An 18970-nucleotide genomic window follows, 5' to 3' on the forward strand; every position below is an offset into this window, starting at 1 on the left:
TACTACATGGAAGGCGGTAAAATTGGTCTGTGATCTTTTATTTTCCAAAGACCATTATCTGATGTGTGTACCCACCTTAATTCCTGGTGCGGGAGACTGCAGTTCTGACGTAGATCAGGGTAATCAATCACAAGCACTCAGAAAATGTAATGCTATTGGTGTGATTTCTCTTGAGCAATGTGATTTTATAAAAATCCCTCATAGCATTGCATTATCAAGAGCTTTTTCAAATCACTAGCATTAAGAAAATCGCTCCTAGCGGGTGTCTGGCCTTACACCCATTTATTCATTGTCACTGGGCTGTTATTCAAGCCTCTGAATACACACCCAGAAAATCAGCATAATTTATGCCCTGGGAGCGAGCTGATACATTTTGTAATAGAGAATGAATAGTTGAATGGTTAATCCTGTTTTAAATTTAATTTCAATATACAGTAATATAATTTTTATAGGCTAAATTGTTTTCTAGTATTTTATTATATCTTATTGTGGATTATATCTATAGAGATAAATTCTTATAATGTCTAAGTGCCCGGTTTGTTCTTTAAAGGCACAGTACTTGACCTGAAGAAGCGGTTCACCAGGCAAAACGCGTTGTCATTTTGAGTGCCCAATAAAAAATATTTTTTTGGATAGTCCAGTGTTTCTCAAACCTGTCCTGGTGACTCCCCGACGGTGCAACCGCACCTATGCACAGGTGGAATAACTATGTGTCTCAGCTAGGTGAAATCCATGTAGCTGACACACTAATTATCCCATGTGTGCATAGGTGAGGTTGCCTGCAAAACATGCACTGTTGGGGAGTAACGAGGACAGGTTTGAGAAACACTGCGATAATCTGATGGAATACTTTTTTAAGGTAGGACCAGTCTATTATTTACAGTGGTGTGAAAAACTATTTGCCCCCTTCCTGATTTCTTATTCTTTTGCATGTTTGTCACACTTAAATGTTTCTGCTCATCAAAAACCGTTAACTATTCGTCAAAGATAACATAATTGAACACGAAATGCAGTTTTAAATGATGGTTTTTATTATTTAGTGAGAAAAAAACACTCCAAATCTACATGGCCCTGTGTGAAAAAGTGATTGCCCCCCTTGTTAAAAAAATAACTTTTAACTGTGGTTTATCACACCTGAGTTCAATTTCTGTAGTCACCCCCAGGCCTGATTACTGCCACACCTGTTTCAATCAAGAAATCACTTAAATAGGAGCTATCTGACACAGAAGTAGACCAAAAGCACCTCAAAAGCTAGACATCATGCCAAGATCCAAAGAAATTCAGGAACAAATGAGAACAAAAGTACTGTAATTGAGATCTATCAGTCTGGTAGAGGTTATAAAGCCATTTCTAAAGCTTTGAGACTCCAGCGAACCACAGTGAGAGCCATTATCCACAAATGGCAAAAACATGGAACAGTGATGAACCTTCCCAGGAGTGGCCGGCCGACCAAAACTACCCCAAGAGTGCAGAGAAAACTCATCCGAGAGGCCACAAAAGACCCCAGGACAACATCTAAAGAACTGCAGGCCTCACTTACCTCAATTAAGGTCAGTGTTCACGACTCCACCATAAGAAAGAGACTGGGCAAAAATGGCCTGCATGGCAGATATCCAAGGCGCAAACCACTTTTAAGCAAAAACGAACATTAAGGCTCGTCTCAATTTTGCTAAAAAAAAAAATCTCAATGATTGCCAAGACTTTTGGTAAAATACCTTGTGGAACGACGAGACAAAAGTTGAACTTTTTGGAAGGTGCGTGTCCCGTTACATCTGGCGTAGAAGTAACAGCATTTCAGCAAAAGAACATCATACCAACAGTAAAATATGGTGGTGGTAGTGTGATGGTCTGGGGTTGTTTTGCTGCTTCAGGACCTGGAAGGCTTGCTGTGATAGATGGAACCATGAATTTTACTGTCTACCAAAAAATTCTGAAGGAGAATGTCCGGCCATCTGTTTGTCAACTCAAGCTGAAGCGATCTTGGGTGCTGCAGCAGGACAATGACCCAAAAAACACCAGCAAATCCACCTCTGAATGGCTGAAGAAAAACAAAATGAAGACTTTGGAGTGGCCTAGTCAAAGTCCTGACCTGAATCCTATTGAGATGTTTTGGCATGACCTTAAAAAGGTGGTTCATGCTAGAAAACCCTCAAATAAAGCTGAATTACAACAATTCTGCAAAGATGAGTGGGCCAAAATTCCTCCAAAGACTCGTTGCAAGTTATTGCAAACGCTTGATTGCAGTTATTGCTGCTAAGGGTGCCCCATCCAGTTATTAGGTTCAGGGGGCAATTTCTTTTTCACACAGGGCCATGTAGGTTTTGAGGTTTTTTTTCTCACTAAATAATAAAAACCATCATTTAAAACTGCATTTTGTGTTCAATTATGTTATCTTTGACTAATAGTTAACGTTTTTTGATGAGCAGAAACATTTAAGTGTGACAAACATGCAAAAGAATAAGAAATCAGGAAGGGGGCAAATGGTTTTTCACACCACTGTATATAGAGTATATTATAGAACATTTTTCTGAGTGCCGCCTACCCTATTTTGTACAATTTTCGAAGGAAATTATTTTAATTTCCCGCTTCCTCTCAAATGGGCTGACCTCCCACTTTACATACAATCACACGTCAAACATATAGACCAGGGGGTGCCCACACTTTCTCGCCTTGCGAGCCACGAGATCTACCAACCCTCCTCTCTCCCACACAGTGTAACGAACCCCCCCCCCCCCCCCCCCCCAGCATACATAGGCAGTCACCCATTCACAGAATTCTTCTCCCCCCTCCAAGCCTAGCAAATAGCTGCAAAATTCCTCTTTCCCATACAGTGTCATGGATCCCCATGAACAAGCATGGGCCCATCACTAGTGACAAGTGCACAGCGATATGGGCAAATAGCTTCAGAAGGATTCTGAAGCTATTTGCTATGTTTGAAGGGACTATGTAACTGCCTGTGCTGGGATAGGGAGGGGGGCTTCCTATCCCAGCACAGACAGTTAAATAGTCCCTTCAAACATAGCAAATAGCTTCAGAATCCTTCTGAAGCTATTTGCCCATATCGCTGTGCACCTGTTGTCACTAGTGATGGACCAATGCTTGTCAGCAGACCCGATGATTGTCAGTGTGGCTTCCCCCTGTGGCAAGAGACTCTTCCCCCGGCTGGCTGCAAAGCGCGCACACTCAGTAAATCATCTACTATTCTATGACATGCCACTGACCATGCCTGTTTCGTCTCCACCATCAGCCTGAGACAGCCTCCATACACTTCCTGCTCCCACCCCCAGTTGTCACAGCCTGGCGGGGAGAGGACGCTGTCTCCTAATTTGCTGCTCTCCCCTCCAGCCGTGCCTCCCCTTCAGTCACGCCTCTCCCATTCCTCCCTGATGCTAGCAGTACAATCCTTTAGCCGTGGCTGTGTAGCCACAGCTGCGGGGCAGCAAAATTTGACAGGACGCGGCAAAATGGCCGCAATCTATTCAGCAGGTGGTCACTAGCTACCAGTAGATCGCAATCGACCTATTGGGCAGCCCTGATATAGACTGCCTGAATACACAACTATTCATTAATTTCCTATTTTGACAATGGCTCATCTACATCTCATTGAACACACTCTTTGTCGCTATACACAACACCTGTCTAGTCTTATTTAGCTTAAAGGGACACTTAAGTCAAACAAAAAAATGAGTTTTACTCACCTAGGGCTTCCAATAGCCCCCTGCAGCTGTCCGGTGCCCTCGGTGTCTCCCTCCGATCCTCCTGGCCCCGCCGGCAGCCACTTCCTGTTTCGGTGACAGGAGCTGACAGGCTGGGGACGCGAGTGATTCTTCGCGTTCCCAGACACATTAGCACCCTCTATGCTGCTATATGATATATGCTATAGCAGCATACATGGCGCTATTGTGGCCAGGAACGCGAAGAATCACTTGCGTCCCCAGCCTGTCAGCTCCTGTCACCGAAACAGGAAGCGGCTGCCGGCGGGGCCAGGAGGATCGGAGGGAGACGGTGAGGGCACCGGACAGCTGCAGGGGGCTATTGGAAGCCCCAGGTGAGTAAAACTCATTTTTTTTGTTTGACTTAAGTGTCCCTTTAAGGAATGGACTACTGGCTAGGTGCTATTCAAATGTCATATCAGCACTCTTCAAAGTAAATGAAATGCAAATGTACACTGCTCAAAAAAATAAAAGGGAACACAAAAAAATAAGATATCCTAGATCTAAATAAAATTAAATATTCTTATTAAATACTTCATTTTCTACATAGTGGAAAGTGCTAACAAAACCAAACTAAAATTATCAATGGAAATCAAATTGATCAACCCATGGAGATTTGGATTTGGAGTCACACTCAAAATTTAAGTGGAAAAAACACTACAGGCTGATCCAACTTTGATGTAATGTCCTTAAAACAAGACAAAATGAGGTTCAGTAGTGTGTATGGCCTCCGTGTGGCTATATGACTCTCCCTACAATGCCTGGGCATGCTTCTGAAGAGATGGTGGATGGTCTTCTGAGGGATCTACTCCCAGAACTGGACTAAATCATCCACCAACTCCTGGACAGTCTGCGGTGCAACATTGCGATGGTGGATGGAGCAAGACATGATGTCCCAGATGTGCTCAATTGGATTCAGGTCTGGGGGGACGGGTGGACCAGTCCACAGCATCAATGCCTTCGTCTTGCAGGTTCTGCTGACGCACTCCAGCAACATGTGGTCTAGCATTGTCTTGCATTAGGAGGCACCCAGGCCAACCATACCAGCATATGATCTCACAAAGGGTCTGAGGATCTTATTTCGATATGTAATGGCAGTCAGGCTACCTCTGGTGAGCACACTGAGGGCTATGTGCGGCCCCCCAAAGAAATGCCACCCTACACGTCACATGCTCAGTGTGAACCTGCTTTCATCTGTAAAAAACATAGGGCCCTATTGGCGAATTTGCCAGTCTTGGTGTTCTCTGGCAAATGCCAAATGTACTGCATAGTGTTGGGCTTTAAGTACAACCGCCACCTGCATGTTTCTGACCGTTTGAGCAGACACATTTTGCAGGGCTCTGGCAGTGCTCCTCCTCACACATAGGCTGAGTTAGCGGTCCTGCTGTTCAGTTGTTGCACTCCTATTGCCCCCTCCATGTCTCCTGATGTACTCGCCTGTCCCCTGGTAGTGCCATTATGCTCGGGACAGCCTCAGCAAACCTTCTTGCCACAGCTCACATTGATGTGCCATCCTGGATGAGTTGGACTACCTGAGCCACTTGTGTGGGTTGTAGACTATCTCATGATGCTACCACTAGAGTGAAAGCGTTGCCAACATTCAAAAGTAACTAAAACATCAGCCAGAAAGCATAGGAACCGAGAAGTGGTCTGTGGTCACCACCTGCAGAACCACTGCTTTATTGGGGATGTCTTGCTAACTGTCTATAATTTCCACCTGTTGTCTATTCCATTTGCACAACAGCATGTGAAATTGATTGTCAATTAGTGTTGCTACCCAAGTGGACAGTTTGATTTCACAGAAGTGTGATTGACTTGGAGTTACATTGTGTTGTTTAAGTGTTCCCTTTATTTTTTGGAGTAGTGTATATACTTTAAATATGATGGTATTTCGCACACAGAATTTGTTTTGACAGCTTAGGTGATATTCAAATGTCACTACAGCACTCTTCAAATGAAATACAATATATACAGTTTACATAAGATGGTATTTCACAAACAGCAGACAGACTGTGCATAAGATGGATTCCACATAAGATTTACTAACTAAGATGGCTACCATGTCCTGTATATGTCACAGGCAGTCCCTTATATTACATAGAAATGGTAAGATTGGACAAAAAAGATTGGATTATTATGTGTTGCTATGAAGTGGTAAAGGGAAGGTTCACGCTGCACATAAAAAAAAAAAAAAAAACACCTGCACTCACCTGGGGCTTCTTCCAGCTCCTGGCAGTCGATCGATGCCCTCGTAGCAGCTCCTCTTCCTCCTGGCGTCCAGCGGTGAAGAAACCGACCTCGCCAGGTTGGCTTCTGTGCGCTCCACGGCGGGGGGAGGGGGGTGTCACATGGTGTAGAGACCCAATAACGTCACATACACTACATGACCCGCGCCGTGGAACGCACATGACGCCGACCCGGAAGCCGACCTGGCGAGGTCGGCTTTTTCACCGTTGGACGCCGGGAGGGAGAGGAGCTGCTACGAGGGCACCGATCCGACTGCCAGGAGCTGGAAGAACCCCCAGGTGAGTGCAGTTTGGAACGGCTTCCAGCAGGAGGGGTAAAAAGAAGAACAAAGTGTTTTCTCAGGTGACACATTGGTAAAGCTGTACATGTGCTACTAGATTCTCAGCAAAGATGGCTCTGAAGAGGAACCGTATAAGGTGTGTGGTTTAGAACAGCAGCCAAGTGACCAGTAGTTTCAGATGAAAGTCAGCAATAGTTGCTTTCATGGATCTCTTGTTATAGGTGGAACCCAACAACTAATTTGCCCAAAGTTCAACTGGGCTGGTTCACACAGGCTTCTGCTGGCATGTTGGTCAAATGCTCTTCTGCAAGCATGCAGAAAAGCATTTGACAGCTTCCAGCTGTTTTTCACCCCCACTGGGGGACACGGACACACAGTGGAAAGCAACCCTGGAAGCAGTATGTGGCTTCCAGGGTCAGCTGAAACAACTGGAAAAAAAATTGGAATTGGAACACAAAATAACGGCACAGACACTGCGCATTCACTTGAGTGGGCAGTGCTTTAACGATGGGCACTGGGGGAAAAAAAAAAGTTAGATACATACCTAGGTAGAGGGAAGCCTCTTGATAGTCCAGAGACTTCCCATGCCCTCTTCAACACCTGTCAGTGGCCAGGACCCTCTGATAGTTTGTGGCTGCCCTCTTCTTTGTTAAAGTAAACCAGAGATGACAATATTTAAAGAATCCATATTTACCCGGGGTTTCCTCCAGCCCCATAAGCACATGAGTCCGATGCCGCCCTCCCGCGGTATGATGTTAAGCCACAATCAGCCCTGATAATTGCTTCAGTCTGGTCCAGTCTGAGTCTTCTGCACCTGCGCGGACCTCCCACGCATGCACAGAAGACCCAGACTGACACGACTGAAGCAATTACCAGGGCTGATCGTGGCTGAACAGCATCCCGCAGGAGGATGGCATGGGACTCACACGTGCTTATGGGGCTGGAGAAAGCCCCGGGTAAGTATGGATTCTTTATATATTGTCATCTCTGGTTTACTTTAAAGAGACTCTGTAACAATGTTTTCAGCCTTAGTTCTTCTATCCTATAAGTTCCTATGCCTGTTCTAATGTGCTGGGGCTTACTGCAGCCTTTCCTAATTACACTGTCTCTGTAATAAATCAATGTATCTTTCCTCTGTCGTGTCTGTCCGGCTAAGGCTTTGAATGTGTGGAATGTGCAGGGCTGCTTGTCATTGGATAGAAGCGATACACACCCTCTGCAGGCCCCCTGCACACTCTGAATGACTCACACACTCTGTATATGTGAGCCTATTAGGAGCTGGTTAGTTTGTTTGTAAACACTGCCTAAAACTGTTAATTACAAGCCAGGATTGCAGCAAAGAGTGGCAGAAACAGCACAGAGGGGCACAGGAGAAAATAAGGAATAGAATGGTATGCTTTTTAGTGTAAGAATATTAGAGTACAGATTCTCTTTAAGGAGCATGCCCGTACTGTGCCTGTGTGGGTACGGCCCCACCTGCACAGGCACTGCTCATGGACCAGCGGCTCCGGCTCACTGCACAGTCATGGCTGTACTCACACAGACACTGTATGGCCATGCTGGGGTGGGGTCAAGGAGGATATTGGGGTGTTAGTATGGTTTATGTGACCCAGCAGGAAACCTCATAGTACAGGTCCAGTAACATGATTAGTTGCTGTTTAGCGGTTGTCAAATAACAAGACGCTCTACAACCTTAAGGGCTCATTCACATCATTAACACAGAATTGTTGTGCGATCGGAATGCAACACGCACAATTGCATGCCATCTGCACCACTGTGCACTGCTGATCCCATTCATTACAGTGAAGGTCTAAGCACTGCTGATCCCATGCATTACAGTGAAGGTCTAAGCACTGCACTTGGCCAAAAAAATGCATGCAACATTGCAATAGTGCATCGCAATGCTGTGCAGATGATCTGAACTGCAAAGGTGCTGTCTGTGCACTTCTGCCATTCTTGTGTGTTGCACACCATACGCACTGCCCAAAATGCACCTGGCAGCGTGTATTATATGAACAGGGCCTAAGATCAGGTATCCATTAGTGCCGCCCATCTCTGAGAACTTTTGCATGCAGATAACGCATCCGAATCCCTATAGCCAACTATATCCATGCAATGCATGGCTATGGGGATTCGGAAGTGTTGACCAGAATTCTGAAGCAGTGCTTCAGAGTTTTTTTACGTGCATGAATTTGGAAGCTGCCTATCGTATTTCAATAGGCAGAGATTCCAGATTTGCATTCATGCACCTGAAGTTGGGCGCAAGCCACCCCACTGCAAACAAGCCCTTAGGTTTCAGAAAGGTTGTAATAATAACTACGAGGTTGTAATAATAACTGCGCCCTTACGCTATTCAGCCAATTACATCACTTCAAGTTGTAGAGGGTGTTGTGATGGGAAAACTGTTCACTACGGGCCACTGGGTGCTAAACCATACTAGCCCTGAGATGGGAACAACTGCACTAATCAGATTCCAGAGGCTTCCTTCTACCTAGGTAAGTATCTAACTTTTTCATTGAGGGGACCACAGGTTTACTTTAACAATGCAAAACTATGCATTACCATACCAGCCAGGAAACGTCTAAAGGAAAGTATAAAGCAAAAGCATACAGTAATAGTTTTGTTGCAGCAGGCAAACACATTATCAGCTTTAACACGCCCTTCTGTCATTCCATAACACGAGCATGTTATGCAGGTTGTCTACACAATTTTGCGTTTGCACAAAACAGCGGAGAGAACAGCCAATCGTATTCCCACCACCACGGACACTTACGGCTCCATGGCTCGCCCCAATGCAGAGCAACACCGCAACCAAAAGCAGCTTCCTTCAGCTGCCAACTCACTGCTGATCTGTGCCGACTCTACAACTGTTTGGGAAACGCCTTTTTCCGTATACATCACACAGACGCCCCCTCCGCTCTTGGCATATCCTGTCACTTCTCTCAATAGAGAGGAAGCAGCTGCAAAAATGTAGACGCATAGTCTGCAGCTGTTCGGCGGCCATTTCTACTTCTGGCAGAAGCCCTACACTTGTAAACGAAATAAATAAACGAAATGGTAGCCGTGAGTTTTAATATGATGTAGCAAGTTGTCAATTCTTGACATACAGAATGTGCGAATTTCACAAGTACATATTATGCGAATTTTGTATATTGTAAAAATAGAAACGGTTTTCCATGAGCTAGAAGGCTGTAGCCAAGCAAGCCATAAGGTTCGACGTTTACGTTATTACATTCTGTCAGCGCTTGCCAATGCGGACATGACAGGGCAGAGAAAACAATAAAAATTCCTTCTTTTATGTAGAATTTCAGTTATGCGGCACCTTCAGGGATTGGAAAGCAAACTTTTGTTTTTCTTAACATCTTAGTAAGGGGGCTTTTAGGACCATTGTAGTCCCTTACACACCCCAATGAGTTCTGGGTCACCATGAGCTTGCTGGTTAGTCTGTGCCTCTCGGATTTACAAGCCCTACTCCATAGAGCCAAATTAATCCATGCCATGCACTGATGAGGATCAAACAATCCGAAACAGTCTGTATGCATGTTGGATTATTATGGCTCTGTACATATTACCAAGCTGACACATCATTGCATTCCAGCGGTTCTGGAGGTGTGTTTAGCTTCTAAGGGTACAATGGTTAATTTGCATATATTCAGCAGTGGTGCCTGGGAGACATCTCGAGCTCACTCCAACCTGAATTATCGCAAATTCTTTCTGTTTTAGGAAAGCAAACTTTTGTAGTTACCAGATAAATGTGGTTTCTGTTTTTTGAGAATTATTATTAAAACATAGGCCTAATTATGTACATTACCTCATTTTATACCCAATTAACTGTAGAAATACAGTAATTAAAAAAATAAATAAATAAAGCAAATCTGTGAGATATTTGTAGGAAAAATTAAGATTCTTACCTCCAGAGCACAGGTCAAACGCTGGTCCGTGGACCAAATCTGGCCAACAAGTGCCATCAACTTTGGCCCACAAGTGGTTTCTCCGCATTGCAATATATTTGGCCCGCGAGCACCTGAGTGCTAAGCCTATATGGTTAAAGTAAATCTAAACCGTCGTAAATAAAAAGAGTTTCACTTACCTGGGGCTTCTACCAACCCCCTGCAGCTGTCCTGTGCCCACACCGTTCCTCAACGATCCTCCCTTCCCCTGCTGTGGCTTAATTTTGATTCTGCTGATTGATCAGTTGGCGGTCCACTGCGTCTTTGAAGCACTGGCTGCGCGCATCCTCGTACGCGTTTATGTTGGTTTTCACTTACTGCACCTGCGCAAGACACTCTCACCAACGTGAACGCATAGAACGAGTATGCGCACGGGCGCAGTGGACTGTCGGTAGAATCGAAACTAAGCCGCAGCGGTGGAACGGAGGATCGTTGAGGACCAGCGTGGGCAGTGGAAGGCTGCGGTAAGTGAAACTCTTTTTTTTTTTTACGACGGTTTAGGTTCACTTTAAGCACTAAAACTATGAAACCACATGGTGAATGGAGAGGGGCCACACACACAAGGGAAGATTGTGGTGCTGTGTACAATAGCAACTGCCATGGGTGCTGGCCTTTTCTCTCCCCCCCCCCCCCCCCCCCCCTTCTCCTCTGAGTCTTTCATGGCCAGCTTGCCATGTGACCCTGCAGCAGCCCATCATCACCAGCCGGGGGCAGAGTCAAATGTGGGACCCATCTGCTGCCGCTGTGCCTGCATTCGCTGCTCGGATGGGCGCTCCTGTGATCCAAGCCTCCCGACTGGCCGCTCCAGACTAGGCTACGTGCCAGGGCTAAATTTAGAAGCTGCTGCGCTGCCAATACACTGCTCACAGAGGATAGCGTGACACCAGCGTGCTGACCCACCGGTCTGCACTGCAGCCCTAAAGCCACAGCACAGTTCTCCTGCAGCGAGCTAGGCCACCACAATGCCAGGCCCACTGCCCAGAGCTGCGGCCCTCGTGCACCTCTTGGCCAGGAGCCATCAATTGTGGTGAGTCACCACTACTGTCCTAGGAGGCCAGAGATGCCTGGTCCCTTTCATCACTGACACCCAGAACCATCACTTACAGCTGTGAATTGTGTGGGGGTCCACCTCTGCCAACTTCTTACCCAAAGGTAGCCAGGCCACCATTGCATGCTCTGTCCCCAAGGAAGCCAGGCCCATCACCATGAACTTTTGCCCCCAGGGAGGCCAGGCCACCACCGCTGGCCCTGTCATGACCGATGACTTTCCCCCTTTGGAGGCCAGCACTGCTGGCTCTGTTCCGAGGAAACTAGGACTATCACTGCACTGCTGACTCTGACTTGCCCCTAGGTAAGCCAGGATCCTACCGATGGCTCTGTCCTCAGGGTAGTCAGGACCATGCAGACCCTGTGACCACTGCTCCGGACCCGCCAGCCCAGCAATCGCCATAGCACTCCCAGAGGTGCCAGGCACCCCAGCTGTCTTTGTCCCCCAGGGGTACCGGGCTCCACTGTTGTTGTTGCTCCCTGTGCTCCAACAGCTGCTTCCCGGGGTCTATGGGACAGGAACTCTGAACTCTGATGCCCCCTCTCTGCCCCTATCTACTCCTATGGACAGTCTATGTAGCACCTGATCTTACTGTGAAGCATTAGTGTCAATGATGGGCTGTACCCTCCACAACTCCTTGTTTACAGTCACAAACAGATTTTTAATAGAGAAATACCATATTTTTTGCATCAGGTGATGCATTTGACCATAAGAGTCACGTAGATTTAGAGGAGGAAAACTAGAAAAAAATATTCTGAAGCCTCATAGCAGTACCAGTGTCTGCCTCAAATTGTCTCCCCCCCCCCCCCCAACAAAGTTAATAGTGCTCCCCTAATACCCCTGCAGAGTACTAGTAGCAGTGAAGCGCTCTCTCCTGTCCGGCCAGTGTGCTCCCTACCATCTGTGTCCTTCTGTCTTCATCCTTGCTGGCACCTGGTCTCCGTGACCCGACAGCATGTATGCACCAACGTAACGTGCCATCCAGTCATGGAAAATGGGGGCCAGCGAGATTAAATACAGGTGGACACAGACTGAAGGAGGAGCACACCAGCCTGATAGGTTAGTGTGTTGCTAGTAATCTGAAGGGGCCCCATGGTAGCACTATTAACTTGGGGGGGAGGGGGGGGGCCTAGCGGTGGCCCTGCTGTGCCGCAATATTTTCTCCATAAGACACACAAATATTTCCCATACTGTACACATTAATATAGACAAAGAACTGGCTTAGCACAGCTGAATTCCGCTTCCTTTGGACCAAAAAAGTGCTGGATCAAAAAAAGCTACTATGACCATTTCAACAGGTGAAGAAAGAAGGACAAAAGGATTTGATTCCAGAAGAGGGGCAGTTGGGAGCTACACCTACTGAGTTCCCAAACTGTAGGGACTCATGACCCCACCATGCAGGTACACAGCTACAGTTGACAGAGCCACTTTGTTTCCAGTTCTGTTACGACCACATCCCCTCCCACAACCCTTATGTGCATGCCAGAGACATTCACCACTTTTGCATCATACCTGTACTTAAGCGCCCATTGCTTGATGTACTAATAGAGTGAGTGAGTGTGTGTGTGTGTGTGTGTGGGGGGGGGGGGGGGGGTTGCGCAGGATGAGAAACGCACAACTGGCTGCGACTGGCCAGATTTCCAGGGAGAATTAGAAGAAAATGGAGCCGTCTGGGAGGATGGCGAGGTAGCCCACGAGCCTCATGGAGATGGAGGAAGCCCCAGATAAGTATAAATATAACCTGGAGTCTCATTTCAGGCACCCTTTAATATGTATGTCCAGTCTCCATTGCATTCACACACATTTTATTGCACGCATTATGCAAGTGACCACTGTGAATCCAGCCTTAAAGGGAACCAGAGACAAAGGGTAGTTGAAAAATCAAAAAAAGTTTTATACATACCTGGGGCTTCCTCCAGCCCCATAAGCCTGGATTGCTCACACGCCGCCATCCTCCGCTGCCTCTATCGCCGGTACCAGGTCCCGTCACTTCCGCCGGACGCGACCAGTTGTACGCATGCGCAGGGGCTCCCTCCGGCTCTGTACGCATGCACCTGCGCAGTACGGAGGGAGCGCACTGCGCTTGCGTCGACTGGCCAAAATTACGGAATCCAGTACCGGCGGACAGAGGCAGCGGAGGACGGTGGCGTGGGAGTGATCCAGGCTGATGCGGCTGGAGGAAGCCCCAGGTATGTATAAATTTAGTATCTTCTTAGTCTCTGGGTCTCTTTAAAGGAAACGGAATAAATAAAAACAAATTTACTTACCAGGTGCTTCCTCCAGCCCCTGGAAGACTATGTGTCCCTCGCTGCAGCTCCACTCTCAACAAGTCTCCCGGGTCCCTTCTGTAGCAGCCACCAACCTGCTGCTATTTAGGGGACACTGGACAACATTCAAGATTTTCTGGGGACTTCAATGCTGCCTTGGGAGAAGACATTTCCTAATTTTGTTGGGGGACATCTATGCACTGATTGTAGTACTTCATTCGTACAGGACATGCTTCACTTCAACTTGGACTCACCCAATTCAAGTTTAGACTGAAGCCTTGGTACAAACTTTCAATTTTGATTGGCCAACACCTGACCAATTTAGCCACTTCTAAGGTGTGTGTGTGTGTGTGTGTATGTGTGTATGTGTGTGTGTGTGTGTGTGCGTGCGTGCGTGCGTGCGTGCGTGCGTAAGCTCAATGAAACATAATCACATTCATTCACACACACTTCAAGAGGGCCTGCCCATCTACCACAAACACTTATGACCTAGCTGTCACTCAACCTCTATCATGCCCACCTTCCAATCGTGTCCATCTTATATGTGTCCATTGTTAGACCTCCTCCTTCCCCACATGCGCACACACACAACTCTGGCAGTATGTCTGTCATCTCCCTAAGCATCTTTATCAGGCCTTGTTCACATTACAAATCGCTAGTGCAAGCGTTAAGTGTTTTGTTGAGCAATTTTAAAAGCTCTTTTCCCTGCACTTTGGGCTTAAAAAAATGCTTTTCAAAGCACTTTTGCTTAGCGATTAATTTTGACACTTCCCAACATCAGTCAGGAAGTGAACTCTTGTACCCGGAAATGAATAAATACAATGTGTTTATTCATTAAAGCGCTCGGTAAATCGCAATTCAAATCGCTTTTTCAAGCGCTTTGCGATTTCCCTAAACCTTCTGTTGAACACAAATGCTCAGAAAATAGTACAGGAGCTGCGTTTGTGGTTCAATAGAAAACGGAGCGCTCATATATGAACACTCCCATAGGAAATCATTGCACAAGCACTTTTAGAGCGATTTACAAAATCGCCAGCGCTTAAAAAAAAACAAATGCTCATTGTGTCAACACAGAGTGGGGACAAGGGCCTCCAGCACCCAAGGCTTAGACACCAAAGTGCACCACTCCATCCCTCCCAGGCTCCCACCCAGCCATCACACACTGATTGCTATTAGACTAAGAGGCAGCCCAGGGTCCCCAACACCTTAATCTCTAGTTATCTGGCTTGCTGTCACTGCCATGTATCCCTTTTTCTTATTTTCTTTGATTCAAACACAATAGGGGAAGTGATATCAAGATATATATATATATATATATATATATATATATATATATATATAAATATAATATATATAAGATAGCTGAGTGAGTTGTGTGCCCCATCCTACACTGTGCCCTAAGGTTGGAGCCTCTCCCACATCTGCCTCGGCCCGGCCCTGTGTGAACAAGCCCTTAGTGTCCTCTTCTCTTATATGCATTCCCTGCAGGTACAGTTGTCCCTTCTATTCCTGGCCTTGTCACGTGCAGAGGCCTGGACATGCTCATCCTCTCTGGTGGCTGGCAGTTGTTGAATCAGATCGACAGCTGTTGATTGACATCTGATCAGAGAGAGAGATCTATCATTGCCAGACACTGCACATTGAGTTTTAGTTGATTTCAGCATGAAATCCATTAAAAATAAATTACTGCTGCTCCCACAGATGTTCCCCCTGCTCTCTCCTGGGGCCATATGCAGAGTTTTAGTGCAGCAAAGCACTATCACACTCTCCTCTCCAGCTGGTAAGTTCTTTCCTCTGTGCTGCTGTCATCTCCGCGTTGTATGGGCACTGGGAGATGACGGCAGCAAAGAGGAAGGAACAAGCCAGCTGGAGAGGTGAGTGAGAGTGCTTAGCTGTGCTAATACTCTGCATTGAGACCCAGGGAGTGCATGCAGCATTAGCAGGGGCTCTAGGCTCCCCGTTAACAGCACCACTAGGCTCCCCCGTACAAAAACTACCAAGCTGTACCCTGACCTGCCCTTGATCGACCAGCAAAAAAAAAAAAGGTCCTGTCTGATCAGTAATGTCAGTTGATTTCTTTCTAGAAGTCAATTAAAATTACAATTGGGCAGCATGTTGGGGCAATAATCTCGATCACTGTGGTGAAATCTGCCAAGAAATGTCTCATAGTGTATGGGTACCTTGAAACATATGTGTAAATGGGCCCATAGGAAAGCATAGGCCCATTCAGCAAATCCATTGATCTTCTGCTGTCTGCTCCAGGAAATGGTCTGGCATTGGACTAGTTTACAGTTGCTGGAGTGGTAGAGTATCAAGTTAGTACAGATATGCTGTATGATTGTGTCATGTCAACTGAACTCTGTGAACCAATCTTGAACAATATACCAATTTAGAGCTGGTTCACACGGGCTTCTGCTGAGCTTTCGCTCGGCGCCACATTCAAACGCCAGCGTTAAAACGCCAGCAATTAGACACTAGCTTTTGAAGGCTTTTGGGAAGCGTTCAAGGCTAGCAGTTCTGGTCTCTGCTATTGTTTCCTGGCGTTTACCGTCTCTGAAAGCAACATGTTGCTTTCGAGACTAGACGCAACGCCGGGATCTACCGCCAGGCTTTCATGAAAGCCTGCAAAAGCCAGCTCTAAATGCTCCCATTCACTTGAATGGGACGGCGGTAGATCCCAAAAAACGCTGCGTCTTAAACGCCGTGTTAAACTCCACAAAAACACCCGTGTGAACCAGCCCTAACTTTTTTTTTGTTTATTTGTTTTAGAATACAATTTAGTTTATAGATATTTAGGTATAACTTATTTACCAGTTCACTGAGCGATCACCCTCGGACCAGCTAATCAATTACATTTCCTGATACCTCTGGGTCATCCTAGCTGAATTTATTTTCCCATTTGGAATCCCCTCAGCTCTAGTATTATTTTTGCCTAGGGTTTCTTGTGGGGTGTATGACACAGAACTGGTGGATAGAATTAGTTATATAGCTTGTGAAGATTTTCAGTGATTCTGTGCCTGCCAGTATCTTTATAAAACAAAAGAAACATGGCTTTTTATGCTTGAAGCTACCATTCTATGAATCAGCCTAATCAGCCTAATTTTTAGGTTGATTAGAACAGCAGCAGACTAACAGGTAGGTAGGTACTGTATAGAGAAACACAGGCAGCATCTCAGCATAAAATGTCACTTCAACCATTTAACAATACTATCCATTTTGATTTATATTTCACTTGACATACAGTATCAGTTCAGTATGTACACTAGCTATAATGTTACCATCACCTATGCAATTTTAGCATTTTGTTTTTAAAAAAATGTATGTACTGTAGTATGCTTTAGACAGACAACTGTGACAAGTGAGTTTCAGCAGTAGCCATGTTACAGTACCTGTAGTAGCGGTCATCTTTGTATGGTGTCAAGTCTTCTTTCAGTTCCTTGTATGCATCGCTGACCTTTCTGCAGAAGTCTTTAAATTCATTGCATAGAGCGCTTTCAAATGCTGCATAATCTGGATCCATCGTGCTGTATTTCATCACTCATATATCAGGTGAAGATGAAAAGAACCAGGAATCACTGAAATGATGAGGACTGCTTACGATTTCCATTGATTTGCTTTCAGTGCATTGTCTCCAGGCTTCATTGACATCTGACTGTTTCTGTTTGCTTTTTGTTTTTCTCTTTCCTAACGCCTTATTGAATTAAAGCAAGCCAGCTGCCTCATCTCCTAGCAGGGACAAGTAATGCTAGCAAAGGGGAGTGTAGTGCTGCTTGCAGAGAGACCACCCACAGGATTCATCATAAAGATGGTAGTGCCGTCTATGCAGGTTTCCATAGGAATTACATCATGTAACAGATGACAGCAGTGTCAGATATATTAACTAGACTGCTGCTGCTGACATGGAGACTTCCCCCTCATAATTTGTGTTTTTATTTAACCCCATCATATACAGATGACTTAGTGTTAACTGTATGCTCAATGGGACCTTTCATCTGGATTCAGTGCCCTGAAAACATTTTAACAGTTAGACAGAGAAATAGAGAAGCAAGCTTATAAAACTGAACATGGGCATATTAATGTCTGGTATAGCTCTAAATATGATTGTCTCACTTATTTTAATAACAAAATTGGGAACCTCATAGCTGCCAGTTTATTTATGTATTGTTTCAAAGCTTGATTTTAGAGTAGATATTTCCTCTTTTGATGAATTCCATTCGTGTCCTCCTCCCTTTCCCCAACTCAGTACACAGTAGCGTGTTCTGTTCTAAGGAGTGGGGAGTGGGCAAAAGCATTGGGGGACAGGACTCATTTCCTGCAGATCATTTGGTTTTAGGCTCACCACACACCATACAATCTTGGTTTTTCCTTCTTACCAATTTCCTATTGTATAAGAGCTTGTTAAAACTTGAGAGACTGTGGTGCAAATCTCAGTCCCCAGAAGACAAACGTGCCTTAATCCTCCACTTGAAGAACTACCAAAAGTTAATCACGGGAAAAAAATCATCCTTTCTATCACAAGAGATTGCAAATGCAGTTAACAAACCAGCCCAACTGTTCCGCACAGTGGAAAAACTCTGCAACCCGGCATGTCAAAAACTTAAAATCGAGTCTTCAAAGGACCGCTGTGACCAATTTGCCCATTTCTTCACAGACAAAGTCTCTGCTATAAGGTCCGCCATCCAACTTACAGCATCTGAGCCTAATATAGCGATGAAGACCATTAGCAGAGACAATGTAACACCTTGGTCAAACTTCAAAGAAATTGATGAAGTCACATCAAGCATCCTCCTTCACCTCCGCCTAACTACCTGTGACCTGGATCCTGGCCCAACACAGCTCATGTTGAACTGCCCCGACCTGTTTGTACCGGTATTCCTCAAAATTGTTAACTGTTCCTTACAATTAGGGATATTTCCTGCTTAACTGAAGGAAGCAATCATCAGGCCTCTCCTCAAAAAAACCCTCCCTGGACCCTGATGCAATGACCAGCTACAGACCTGTCTCTAACCTCCCCTTTCTGGGCAAGCTAATTGAAAAAGCTGTCTACCTCCAGCTAGAAGCCAAAATCCTACAAAACAACAGTTATGACCCATTCCAGTCTGGCTTCAGGAAACACCACAGCACTGAAACTGCCCTCATCCAAATATGCAACCACCTAATCATGGCAAGAGACAGAGGAGTGTGCTCGATCCTCATACTGCTAGACCTTTCTGCAGCCTTTGATACAGTTGACCATGACATCTTGATAAACAGGCTACAGGAATACTGCGGCATTGATGGCATAGTTCTTCAGTGGTTCCAATCCTTCTTGAGTGGCAGAACCCACAAAGTGTCTATGGGGCCCTTCCTGTCCACCCCTGTATCACTTAAGTATGGGGTCCCCCAGGTCTCAATCCTCTCTCACCTGCTTTTCACGATTTACATGTTACCGCTTGGAAAACTAATCCAAAAACATGGCCTGACAT

At 45.7% G+C, this 18970-nt stretch overlaps 1 protein-coding gene across 2 annotated transcripts in view; it reads right to left on the bottom strand.

Moving 5' to 3' along the window:
- The window catches only part of TMEM181 (transmembrane protein 181), a 155226-nt gene extending 137953 nt beyond the window's left edge, over window positions 1-17273 (bottom strand). The window contains exon 1 of one of the 2 annotated variants that reach the window (XM_068231847.1): window positions 16895-17273. In XM_068231847.1, coding sequence (XP_068087948.1) covers window positions 16895-17040 — 146 coding nt within the window. In that variant the 5' untranslated portion in view covers window positions 17041-17273. Of the gene's footprint in view, window positions 1-9013; window positions 9118-16894 lie in introns of those variants that run through there. The other variant, XM_068231848.1, reaches the window with a different exon arrangement.
- Between the last annotated feature and the right edge of the window lie 1697 nt (window positions 17274-18970).

The sequence above is a fragment of the Hyperolius riggenbachi genome, chromosome 4 (assembly GCF_040937935.1).
Source record: "Hyperolius riggenbachi isolate aHypRig1 chromosome 4, aHypRig1.pri, whole genome shotgun sequence".
Classification (NCBI taxonomy): domain Eukaryota; kingdom Metazoa; phylum Chordata; class Amphibia; order Anura; family Hyperoliidae; genus Hyperolius; species Hyperolius riggenbachi.